At 41.7% G+C, this 13,139-nt stretch overlaps 1 protein-coding gene across 2 annotated transcripts; it reads right to left on the bottom strand.

Moving 5' to 3' along the window:
• Positions 1-214: 214 nt before the first annotated feature.
• On the bottom strand, positions 215-11,995 carry trpv6 (transient receptor potential cation channel, subfamily V, member 6). Of its 2 annotated transcripts, XR_013933105.1 has the most exons (18): positions 11,814-11,995; positions 10,884-11,072; positions 9,607-9,704; positions 8,716-8,838; positions 7,948-8,088; positions 7,557-7,655; positions 6,668-6,843; positions 6,214-6,360; positions 5,601-5,680; positions 5,017-5,152; positions 4,773-4,859; positions 4,252-4,328; positions 3,823-3,988; positions 3,329-3,395; positions 2,752-3,020; positions 2,181-2,287; positions 827-1,748; positions 215-533 (listed from the first exon to the last, which is right to left on the bottom strand). XR_013933105.1 is itself a non-coding variant. In XM_080427485.1 (17 exons), exons 2-17 carry the CDS (start codon positions 11,012-11,014, stop codon positions 1,490-1,492), a joined length of 2,163 nt encoding a protein of 720 aa, XP_080283611.1. In that variant the 5' UTR covers positions 11,015-11,072; positions 11,814-11,995; the 3' UTR covers positions 215-1,489. The 2 variants fall into 2 exon arrangements, 1 of the variants encoding a protein (XP_080283611.1); XM_080427485.1 differs by having other exon boundaries at positions 215-1,748.
• Between the last annotated feature and the right edge of the window lie 1,144 nt (positions 11,996-13,139).

Genomic DNA, 13,139 nt, shown 5'->3' with positions numbered 1-13,139 from the left:
GCTAGATAATGAGGTTTCTGAATTATTGTTATGCTTATTTTGATGTGAAGGGGCCAGGTTGTGGTACTTGTACTTTAGTTACACGCGTTGACTGTATATTTTAAAATGTCATTGTGTTTCATTTCAATCAATTTGCACTTGTGTAGCTGACACTGTATGTTCTGATAAATTCTCTTTTGAATCTCTGAATGAGTACTAATTGACTTCAATAAAGTAGTTTCAAGATTTTATTATCATATAAAAATGTAATACACATTATACAGTATATACACAGTATTGTATACATATATAAATATATATGCATACAAAGTTAGACTAATTATTACTCTATTCTGTATTAGCATTAGCATACACAGTCCTATACAAAATAATACACTTTTTTCTGTAGCATAATACTGCATAAATAATTGCACCATGGACTACACTGCAGTATATACAGACATTACCAGTTGAGCAATTTTCTCTACTAGCATGTGCTACAATATTGCACTCTGACAAAGCATGGTTACTGAGTAATTCAGTGCATTTAACCACTTAAACCCTATATACTTAGTTGACTGGGGTCCCCCAGGGCTCTATACTTGGTTGGTCTGCTCCTTTTTTCTCCCCACTCAAGATCTAATATCTACAAGGTCACAACTGCAACATGTTGTGAGCTTAGCAAATCTGCCACTTTCACTGAATGTTCACTTACTATGACATGCCCAGAATAGGGACACTAGGGTTCAAGTGGTTAATGTAGCAAAGATAACTGCTAAATGTGGTGAACGTAAGAAGACGAGACCAGTGGTTATAGAGATCTCTCCCATAAGTAGCGAGGAGAGACAGAATGATCGTGGAGACACCTCCCTCAACCACTCCCATCAAAGTGTCCATGATCAAGGCACATATCCACTCACTGATCCAGTGAAGTTGCTAGGTGTCCACCACAACACATTGGACACAGCCCACATATGCATGTGTGTAACTGTATGGCTATATTCAGACATATCAGCCCATCTCTGATTTTTTACCTATCCAGAACGGAATCAGATTTGTCTGAACAGCAAAAAAACAACATGGAAACTGATTTAAACCACATTCCTAGGTGGTTTGAAATGCGATTCAAAACTAAAGATGTGTTCCACACATCTGAAGGCAGATTCATACTTTATCACATCGCGACACGTTGCCACCTTGTAGATCTTCTATTTTCGGCGAGCAGCATCTTCGTATGACAGCGTAATAAGGAGCCATGCTCACTCCTATGTCGTTACGTCGTTACCACGGCAACCAATGCAGATAGGTCGACGATGTCTTAATACACAAATCCGATCTGAGAACAGTGTGGACAGTCAGTCCCAAAGGTCATATTTCAGAAACAAATCGGATTTGCCTGCAGTCTGAGCAAAGCCAAAGACTTCGTAGAACATGGCACTGTTGTTAAAGAGCATACCGTGTGCTCAGTCAGTGGACGGATAAAGCTTTTTTTTTTAAACAGGATCGATTTCTAGACATATCTGATGTCCTGGTCATCCTCTAGTGCATCCTGCTCCATGTCCAACCCTAAAGCGCTGTTCCGAATCATCTGCCAGCCCGCCAGAGACTTCCTGTTCAGGTTGAGTCCACCCCTGTGTTTAGGTCTGAGCCTCAGGGAGCCCGGCATCTTCTCGGGGTCCTCCTTCTCTTTACCGCCATCGTCGTCTCTGGCGAAGGCCTTCACGTAGCGTCGCATCTTCTGAAACATCGGGTCGTTCCGGTCCTCAACCCTGCAACATTGCGTTTCATTTATTTGCGTTGTGATAAAACACACGAGCAGTGTTTAAAAGAGAAACTACTACACTGAGGTAGAAACAATAACATAGTGGCTCCTGAAATGCCAGTATCATACCCATGATGCATTGCACAACAGCCATAATGACCTAACCTCAGGTATAATGCTCAAATTGTTGTGTTTAAGCATCACGCTTCACATGGTTAAGGTTAGGTACAGGTATATGGTTATTAATGATTGTGTTCAGACACTCAAACAAAAACGAAAAACGTTAAGTAAAGTCCCAGCTGAATTAGTCTACACAATAAAAGACAACAATTAAGGCTGAAAGTTAGAAGAACTGAAACGTGTAAATCAAAATAAATAAGCCAGAAGTTATAGTGTTCTGTGTGTGTCTGTGTCTAATGGTGCTGCAGTACTGTCTTACCTCAGGTACCAGCGTTCCTTCAGCCCATAGCTGAGACCACACACCCCCAGCCGAGGCCACAGGCAGCGGGGCAGCCTCCTCTCCAACATCAGGGTAGTGGCTACAACCTGCGGAACAGCATATATAGACCTGACCGTTAGACCACACTGCTGCAGACAGCTATGGGAGCTATATTTAATCAAACATATTGATTTAATTATCAAAAATAATTTATAATAATTTTATAAAATAATCGATGAATAACCAGTCCCTATTTTGGGAATGTCATTGTAGGCAAACATTTTTTTTAAAATGTCAAAATGAGTGAAAATAGCCAATTTACAAGCTCACAACACGTTCTAGACCAGCTATCATTACTATTTTTGCATGACTCTGTTGCGTGACAAAGTGTAATATAACACTTAAGTGGCTAAAATCAAATTGTTCATATAAAACGCACTTCTCGATTATTCGATTAATCTAAAAGGTAATCTATAGAATAATTGCTGAGAAAATAATCGATAGTTACGGCCCTACAGACACTACCGTTTGTGCTCTTGTGATTTTGTGCGAACGGGCACACAGTCAGTACCTGAGTCCTCCAGAGCTCGTCTCTCTCCTGCGCCACCCTCCAGTGGGTGTCGCTCATCATGGCGATGAGCAGGTTGAGCAGCAGGATGTAGGAGACCACGGAGAAGGTGCAGTGCAGCACGTGGACGATAGGGGGCGTCACGATGGTGTGGTCCACGGGCAGATCGATGAGGCCCACGCTCAGCTCGAACTGGGAGAAGAGGGTGATGGGGAAGGAGCGATAGGACGGGATGGACTCTGGGTCCTGGGTCATGTACACCATCCACAGAGCTGAGACCACAAGATGGAGACAGAGAGAAGGGAGTGGGTTAACAGAGACAAATGTCTTATTTTCTTTTTTCTTTTAGACCATTTTTATGATGGATTTCTTACGATTAAGACAACATTTTTGACATACTGTACAGTGTACAACTTATTTAGCATTGGTACTTTTTTGGTAACAGAATAAACACCAACTTTTCGATACCTAATTTCTTCCCCATCTCGTGAGAAGGACAGAGCAGGACCAGGAGGGATGACGTATCTAACGTGTGATTCGGTATTTCCACAGAACTACACAATGTCCAGAATATACTCACAGGTGGAGAAGCCGATGAGGACGATGAAACTCAGCCACATAAACTTGGTCAGGTCCCCAAATATAATCTAGGAGGAAACGAGAGAACACATGATGGTCTGAGAATCTACACATGTGTACAGGTGTGAGTTGGTACTAGTGGTGCAAACAATCTATGTCATGCAATTATTGAAGCATGTTGAAGAGTGTGCTGATAACTATTTAAACACTGATGAAGGCTGATTAGCTGAAATGCATCTGTTGTTTGTCCCGGTGAGGCAAATACACTTTTGAAAGGACATTTGCAGATTTGCTGGCTTCTTTCTCTACACGTTACATTCCTTGGCCGTGCACCTAAAGAATCTTTATTTTGGGAGTGATGTGGGCATTCAGGTTTCTCTAACTATTTTCAGCATTAGGGCTGACAAGGTCCTTTATCCACTCACCTCACCCAGGGCAGGTAAAGGCTACTCAGAACACTAAAGTGCCAAACTGGAACCAGAGCATTTCCTGTACCTTTTGGATCATGATGACGTAGGGCCCCAGCATCTGGAAGCCCCTGGCGAAGAACATGACGTTGCTCCATCCCAGGACCAGACACACAGCCATCAGCACACCCTCCCCGTCCAGACCACTGGCCCTGAAAACACACAGCAGCACCACCAGGCACGCGTAGCTGATACTGGAAGCAACCACACAACAACAACCAGGGTTAGCAATCCTGCTTGTCAGTGTCTTTAATATACTATTTATATAGTATTATAATATTATTCATAATATCCCTATGGGACAATAGTCTCAGAAGACCTTATTGTAAAACAGTAAAAGGTGTTAGTGGTATTAGATGTCATGTACAAAATGTGTGAAAACAAAACCTTGTTTTCATAAAATGCCTTTAATCCAAGCAATATGGTCAGTGGTTCAGTGCAATCATTTTGAACTTACAGGATGACATGAAAGGGGCCTCCCAGAGCCGTCTGGCCAAAGTAGCGCCTGGCCCCAACTCTAATTATATCAGGGATCTGTGGGATTGGCAGAAAGACATCGTTTTTGTTATGTTTCCTTTTCTTTGCTTTGAGGTGAAATGTTTTTACAAGTATCTTGGGTCAAGTGTTTCTTGTTTTAACATCTTTAAAAAAATAAAACTTCTACTACTGCTTTTATCATGATCCACTACACTTCTATTCTGGATGAATTTCCAAGTCAATCAGCCAATCACACTGCCTGACCACAAGGGGGCACCTCCCACCCTGAGCTATTTTAATATCAGCCTCAAACACCAAATATCTGTTCCCTTTACCCCTACTGTTTTGCCTTTTGTCATTAATCTATGTATGAATTCCCTTAATTACTGGCACTGCCGATTATCACTCGCTTTGAACTGTCTTTGTGTTGTAGAACTTTGAGAAGGTGCTGTTAATGAGAGGAGAATTAAATCAATATTTAAATGTATCATAATGACTGACCTCCAGCAATAGAATGACAAAAGCTCCCAGGACACTGATAACCTCTCCTCCCAGCCTCAGGTTGTCTTCATATGTCACATAACTCTCCTGGGTTGTGGGCGGAGAGGAAAACACTTGAATATTAATACAGTACATCCATGAGAAGGGTTCATTATAAATTAATAAACAGTACGATTTGGTAGAGAAAATAAAAACCCTCACAACATGAACACGTTGTGTATTCATAACTGAGTCTGTGACTCACCTCAAGTGTTTTCTGAACACGGATGGTTTTGTCCATCGCTGAGTCGCTGTAGTTTTCTGGAGCGTCCTTCAGGGGGCGAAATACACAACACAGTGTGAAGGTCCCGATGTACAGGAGATAGACAATCATCAGCAATCTGGGGAAAGACAATTTGTACCAGTTACACTAGAAATGTTTCATTTCCATGTTTTCACAGATATTTAAAATAATCCTTCTATCCCTCTTTCTACAGTAGCCTCTCTTGGCTCATATTTCTTCACATTATGCAAGATTTCCAATGGCACGCCTTTGCTGTTTTGGATAAATTAAAAGAAACATTTATGATAACACATTTTGCTCAACAAGATAATCTCCATAAATCAACACACAAACAATTGTATACGTTTTAAAAAGCACTTAGCTGCTTAAAAATTGGTTGGGATATTAACAAGTTTAAATTATGTCATAGGACAAAATGTGAAGATATCAGTTCACCAAAAAACATCTTTTCTGCAGAAATCTAAAACCCTATGGGTGGGGGGGAAACATTGTAAATCGGTCACTTCAAGGTTTAGGACCACAAACATACATTGTCGTGTGTTTACCTGAAGTAATGTTTTCCATACAGATTCCACTTGAGGCTGACCAGTTGTCTAACAGGAGTGACCTCTAGTATTCTTCTAGCCTGTAGAATAGAGTGAATCAAAATGTTTCAAATACAAAACTGTATCTGTTTTCATCTGACATTTGTCCAAAGTAAATTGTTTCAAAACCACAGATTATTCTGTCATCAAAAACAAGTTGGGGGTAAATGTCTTAAGAGGCGTCTTCTTAACTTCAGTAGTAACTCTTGCTTTACTTTCATGGAACCAGTCCTTTAAAACTGTAGATATCAATGGAAATAATAAGCTATTTCTACACATAAAACACATTCTACACATAAAACATCAGGGGAGGAGAATTATTCATTGTCATTGACTTGATCATATTCTTTTTTTTGGTGTCTTATACCGATAAACAGGAACTTACTATGTTAGTCCCATTGATCCAAGCCGGAACACAATCGATTGATCATTAAAATAAACATGCTCTGAAAATGCACACGGCCCACCCATCTGACCACTTTTGAGATTTTCAAGTGGGCCCTGATCCAGAAAAGGTTAGGAACCACTGATATAAATGAAGCATAGTTCTGCTCCACACTGTCATGTACTGTACCTCTCTTTGGGGGCTGCCTACGATGAGCTCCAATACTGACATCTCGTCAGCCCACGAGTCAATCTCCGACAGGTCATAGAGGTTAGAGGTCAAGGGCCCCAGGCTCCATTGAACCACTTTCCTTTTATTAACCAGGTGCTGGAAGGCCTGAAAACACAGGGCCACAGATTTCATAAGATTTCACACAGGCACAAAGAAGCAATATTCTCCCCCTACCTCTGGTGCGTGCGTGCGTGCGTGCGTGTGTGTGTGTACCCTTCTCAATACGGGTAATTTATAATTAGTTGTGTACCCGTGTCGCGCACAGAAAATAGATAATCTACAAGCTCACAACAAGACTCATTGTGATGCGTTATGAGCTTATTGATCGGCTACTTTCGGTGCGAGACCCGACACGACCAAGTATAAATCAGACATTTTGTTTTGAACCAGTTAGTCCCATCATTTGCCTCACCACTGTGTTTCCCTCCTTGGCGGCTAGTTTAAAAGGCGTCAACCCGCGGTAGTTGGGCACCATGTCCAGCGGTACCGCCTGGTCCAGGTCTGCATCACGGGTCAAAATCTGATCCATGGCCTGACACGCTATGGACTTGTTGGGCTGCAGGATCAGAACGTGAAGCACTGTGTTACCTGGGAGGGAGGAAAGAAGGAAGGAAGGAAGGAAGGAGAGGGTAAGTGTAAAAGCATTGGGAGAAATTAATACGACAAATATCTGACAAATTATCTACAATATAGAAACAGGACGGCACACCATTAGAATATAGAATTTGTTTATTATATCATTTGAAATTGATTTGATGTTTTATTGTCCTTTATGTGACGACAAGTTGAGTAATTTATTGGTGGAGGATTATTTTATATTCCTTTTCTGAATATGTGATTGTTTTTTAAATTGTACCATTATGTACGATATGTAATTTTGTAGCCTGACAAAATACACCACTCAAGCTTAATGACTAGGGACATGTTTGCTGTGCATGACACAACATAACATGCCGTTTTGTCTTGTATAGCTGAACTTGAGTCCTGAAGTGAACACTGAACTACAAATATATTATTAATAATAATACCTCATGCATTAACCGCATGAACACTAGTGTCCCTATTCTGGAGCAAACATTCAGCAGAAATAGCAGATATACAAGCTCACAACGTGTTACACTGTGATGTGCTGTGAGCTTGTAGATCAGCTACTGTACTTTGGCAAAGAGTTTTTGTGTAGAAGGAAAAAAGGTGCAGACCTAGTATAGAGCCCTGGGGGATCCTGGTCAATTATAGGGTTTAATGGGTTAAAACCAAAAACAAACTGTTCTAGTGAGGGGGAAGGAAGTGGAACTCCTTACCACGAGAGTCCTGGACTCTGGTGCTAGCTCCTGCATCTATCACCATGGAGATAATCTCATCATTTCCAGCACAGGCAGCGAACGTCAGGATGTGCTCACCTGCGGACCAAATTATACATGTGAAGAAATATGAACGGGAAGCATTTTAGGACACACTACAAAAACACTTACAGTCAGCAACTGCCGTATACAACAGCACAATGTTAAAACCTTTGTCCTGTCCTGATCTTATCACACACGCACACGCACACGCACACACACACACACACACACACACACACACACACACACACACACACACACACACACACTCACACACACTCACACACACACACACACACACACACACACACACACACACACACACACACACACACACACACACACACACCATAGTATATGAGTCCTCCTATCCTCTTCCTGAAGTAGAGTCCAGTGACTCTGGGAGAGACCACGTCGCCTCCTCTACTGATGAGATGTCTGGCCAGGTTGACATTCTGATTGACCACTGCAATGTGGAGAGGAGTCATACCTGATAGAGAGAGAGACAGACGGACAGACAGACAGACAGACAGGTTAGAGCCTGGAGGTTAAAGGTTAACAACTCTACCACTACGTTCAGCCACTTACAACCTGGCATCTCCATCTTGAGCGTGTCATTATATTCAAAAATGTTCAACATTTTTTTAAAGTATAAAATAGTACTTAAGTGGTTAACCTTTAACCTTTTACCTTTAGGACTTAAGGTTAAGCCACTTAAGCCCTATTTTATAATTTAAACAATAGGGATGCCAGGTTAAAAGTGGTTACAGAGGTGTTTTGTTGGAATGAACAGCACTTTTTATAAACACTCAAACTGACGTTGGAGAAACAAAACACACACACACACACACACACACACACGCACACACACACACACACACACACACACACACACACACACACACACACACACACACACACACACACACACACACACACACACACACACACACACACACACTCACAAACAAAACGAAAATATTTAACTTAATCACGCCTGTGATTCATCGGTCCTCAAAAACAGAAGTACCGTGTGTGTGAATCATCGCTTAAATAACAGCCTTTTACTTTCACGACAACAACTAGGCGTGGCTATTCGGGCATGTGGTTGTTCTACCTTGGAAGAGTTCGGAGGTCATGGGTTCGTTGATGAGTTCAGGTGCGCCTTCCATCAGCGCCACAGCAGCGTCTACATTGTCGTTCATCACGGCTATATGTAGTGCTGTCTCTCCCAGAGCACCTGCATGACACGTAAAGTCAACACTGTAGGAACATTATGTTTAGCTCAGTGGTTCTCAGCCCTCACGGCCCACTAGTGGGCCATGAGGGTATTTCAAGTGGGCCCCCAAATAATTGACAAAACACTATGATTGACATGGTAATGTTTTTTTTCTTTAGACCTTGAAAAATCAGCTTTCGTTGTGATACCTGTAAATAAGAATTTACAGTACGCTACGTTGGTTACATTGATCCAAGCCAGAACACAATTGATTGGCTGATCCTTAGAATTAACATGCTTAACACGTGCAGCCATTCGGCTGGCGCGTTAAGTGGTCAGATGAGTGGGCCGCGAACGCTTTCAGGATTTTCGAGTGGGCCATGATCCAGAAACGATTGAGAACCACTGGTTTAGCTGATAAACACATTCAAGGCCACAATGGTAGGATGAGCTTCAAAGCTTTTAACCACGTGAAGCCAAGTGTCCCTATTCATGGCCGAACTTTTGGCAAAAATCGCCGATCAACAAGTTCACAACACATCGCAGTGTGACGCTTTGTGAACTTGTAGATTGCCTATTTTCGGGGGAAAAAATTGTGTAGAGGGAATAAAGGTGTGGGTATAGACCCCTGGGGGACACCGGTCAATGAAATATATAGGGTTTAAGTGGTCAAAAACTTAGGACTTTTGTAATGGAGTATTTAAATTGAGGGGAAGTCAAAGATTTGGCTTACAACATTTCCACAAACGTGACAATCTAACGGTGCTTAAACCGGCTGCTTGCACTAACCTCTCTCGAAGATATTCGTGGACGCACAGCTCAGGAGTTTCTTGATGCATCCCACACTATTCTTTTGAGCCGCGAAGAAGAGAGGAATATTATTTGATCTGAAGGAGGGAGGATTGCAGAAAAACAGGGATGTTGACAACAAGTAATCTGTCCAGGCTAACCCTGACTTCACTGACTTTGACTGAATGTTGACGCTACAGTATATTATTTGAAACTCTGTCCAAGTCGGTGAACACATTAGGGTTAGGTCAGGTGTTCGTCGGTCAGGTGGGGGTGAGGGGCAGGTGTTGGTTGGGAGATGGAGAGAGGCACTGGTGGCACATCGGCAGAGCCATCATAAAGCAGTGAAAAGTGATACATGAGGGGTCCACAGTATTAATGTAAGCATCTGTATATGTTTTAAAGGGCCTGGTGTCACATCTTTTCATGGGGTCCTGAATTCCTCATAACGGCCCTGCCTATTCGGACAATGGGATGTACTGTAGGTTTAACAAGTTCTAGTAACAGCAGTGGTTTTAAAACTGCTTTCTTGAAGTTTCTGAATAGAGAGGAACAGGTGAGGTGTGGTCAAGCTGTCAGGGGCAACAATCAGCAGCAAGTTAGAGGCAGCTGACTTAAACTGAGTTAAATTAACACTCTGGCTTTAACAACGACTTCACCCATTTTCAACCTATCTTCATATAATTGGTCCTCACTAATGCTCATGATAAAATGGTAAAACAAAATCTACTCTGTGTCTCAGAGGAGGGCTGTGGACAGTTCAGAATCCCGTCTACCAGTGACATCATCGATTGGGAATCCAAGCTAATAGAAACTGCATTCTTTCGATTCCTGTAAAGTTGCAATGCAATAATAGTTCTCGCGTTAACAAAAATCTAAATAAAATTTGTGAAATCTGCCTAACGATGATGTCACTGGTAGACAGGTTTCTGGACTGTCCACATCCCTTCTATGAGACACAGGCAGAGTAGATTTTTTTTTTACCATTTTATCATGAGTATTAGTGAGGACCAATTATATGAACATAGGTTGAAAATGTTGGGTAGAAAAGGCAATGAGGGAATTCCTTCCCTCACACCTAGGAACTGTTGTGCTGTGTCGTGCACCCAAAATAGCCAAAATACTATCTCACAACGCGTCAAGCCTGTAGATCGGCTATTTTCGGTGCATGACACCAGCGCACAGCTAAGTATAAATCAGGCTTCAGCCTGCCTATGAGGTATAGGTATTTATGTGTTGAGGTTGCTGTTTGATGTTGCGGTCAGCAGGAGACTCACTGTTTGGTTTGCATCAGAAACGTTTCATCCAACATCTCGTTCCATCCTTTCTTGTTCTGGAGACGGAACCTCAGCTTGCTCCACCAATGGTTGAGCTCGCTCGGAGCAGATCTAGCCAGAGCCGGCGTCATTTGGGGACCAATATGTGACTGATTATGGGAGACGGTATGAGATGTAGGTAGAACCACCCTGATCAAACAACAGGTGAAATATTCAGTCAATGGTCAAATTGTCATGACAAAACCACCAAACCACATCATTTGAAAACCAAGAGTTACGATTTTGATATTATTTGGAGCACCAGACAGGCAGACACATTCATTTGCGATGGAAGGAAGGATCTGATGTAACTACTGCTTGTTTTAGTGACAATGAATGTAGTTTAGGTGATAGCGTTTAACCACATGAACTCTATAGTGTCCGTGTCCGTATTCTGAGGTGAACAGTCAGCAAAAATAGCAGATCTACAAGCTCACAACATACGTAGATCCCTGTGGGTTTAAGTGGTTAAGGCAGGTGGGGGTTTATGTATGTACATATTAATTAATTAATTAATTAAATTATTCATTAAAATGATTAATGATTAATGATTAGCTGATGCCAATGGCACCAAGACTTCCTGGGGTCCAAAAACCTTACATTATTCATCATACATACAGTATACAATATATATACAGTGGGAGGGTATGTCAATGGGTTACCAGATGGACACACAACTCTTCAGATATTTCATTGAATAATGACACCTCTAAAAGGCTCAACAGTATTCTATTCTGTTCTCTTTGTTCTGTAAATAAAAATACATAGAATCTGGTTAAATTCAACTTTAAACTAGATTACATTATCAACAAGGTTTTACTAAACAACAACAGAATAAGTTGATATTATGAATGAAAATAACATATAATGAAATGATCTTGTCATGCTTACCTTTAAAACACAGGGCAGTGGATGGGCCTTAATTCCCAGTGCTGCTCAGTCATTACACACTGTTTGAAGACGGCATGCAGCCTCACATAAAGGAATATCCCACTGATGTCCTGAGGAGAAGTGAAACGCCAGTGAAGTCACCTTTAGCCTTTGTATGGGTAGCAGTGCAAGGGAGGGGACAGTTGGAGTGGCCCAGCACAGAGCAGACATACTGGTAGAGAGGTGGGACGGACAGGTAGGAGGAGGGAGGGGGCGTGGCCTACTTTCACCAGGAGCGGTCAGACAATCCCACAGGAAAAGTCTGCCTTTGAGGTTTGATCCGCCGTTACACCAGACAGTATTATTATCAGGTCAGATATCAATTAATTCCCTGTATTGTGTCACCTGAGAGTGAGGTGTCACTCGTCTGGCCCTTATAGTTATAACTGATACTGTCCATAGCAGGGATTAGGACCAGACCATGACATCACCCCTGTTTAACCCATTAAGACCTGAGGCCGATTCTACAAATGTCTTCTAAATCAGTAGTTCTCAAACTTTTTCGTGCCAAGGACCCTTAAATGTATTTGGGCCGTGGACCCCCCCATCTGAACATGTTTTGTGCTAGGGACCCCCAGAAGAGAAGATTTGTGTAAACATTTAAAGATTATTAAAAAAATAAACACTTTCGATATTTTTCTGAAATCTTCAATAATAGTATATGTACAAGCTCGCATCGCGGCACAAAGTGACGTGCTGTGAGCTTGTATATCTGCTATTTTTGAGAACCACTGTTCTAAATCACTGTTCTAAATCCTAAGAGTTTTCTGAAAATCTAAAATGACACAGATGGTTTTAATGGGTTAAGTGGGGTGTTTCTTTTTTCTTTTCTTTTCTTATACAAAAGATATTAAAAAAATGAAGTCAGCATTATTTACTTGCTAATGTACCATCAAAGGTTCATATTCTGCACCTTCATGGCCCCCATGAAAAATGTGCAACATCATGACAGTCCTCGCATAATTGTCATTGTTTTCTAGTGAACCGTTAAGGTTAAACTGGTTCTGAATCTGCCAACGCCAGAACATCTGAACACCATCTGTAACCAAACCCAGAAATGAAGACGTGAAGTTCCAGCCATCTTCATTCCATGGTTTCCATTTGCTGCACCCAAATGTTGTGCTGGCTCGTCTCTGTGATATGAATCTGTTGCTATATCATCTTACTTTGCTGTGTTTTGTCAAAGCAAATGTGGTGATGATGTAGCTTTTCCAACATGCTGTACCTTGCTTGTACACACTCAATCACACACACACTTACACACATAACAAACTAGCTTTCATTCAG

This window comes from Gymnoscopelus braueri (assembly GCF_963280865.1).
Source record: "Gymnoscopelus braueri genome assembly, chromosome: 4".
Lineage (NCBI taxonomy): Eukaryota > Metazoa > Chordata > Actinopteri > Myctophiformes > Myctophidae > Gymnoscopelus > Gymnoscopelus braueri.
Note: the sequence above shows the minus strand (reverse complement) of the source record. Positions and strands in the feature narration are given on the sequence as shown.

Coding starts and splice junctions, on each gene's coding strand:
- trpv6 (XM_080427485.1), bottom strand. CDS start 11,014: ATGACGCCGGCTCTGGCTAGATCTGCTCCGAGCGAGCTCAACCATTGG. Junction 6,844..7,556: donor CAGAGTCCAGGACTCTCGTG/GTAAGGAGTTCC, acceptor CCTCCCTCCCAG/GTAACACAGTGCTTCACGTT. Junction 6,361..6,667: donor CCAAGGAGGGAAACACAGTG/GTGAGGCAAATG, acceptor CTGTGTTTTCAG/GCCTTCCAGCACCTGGTTAA.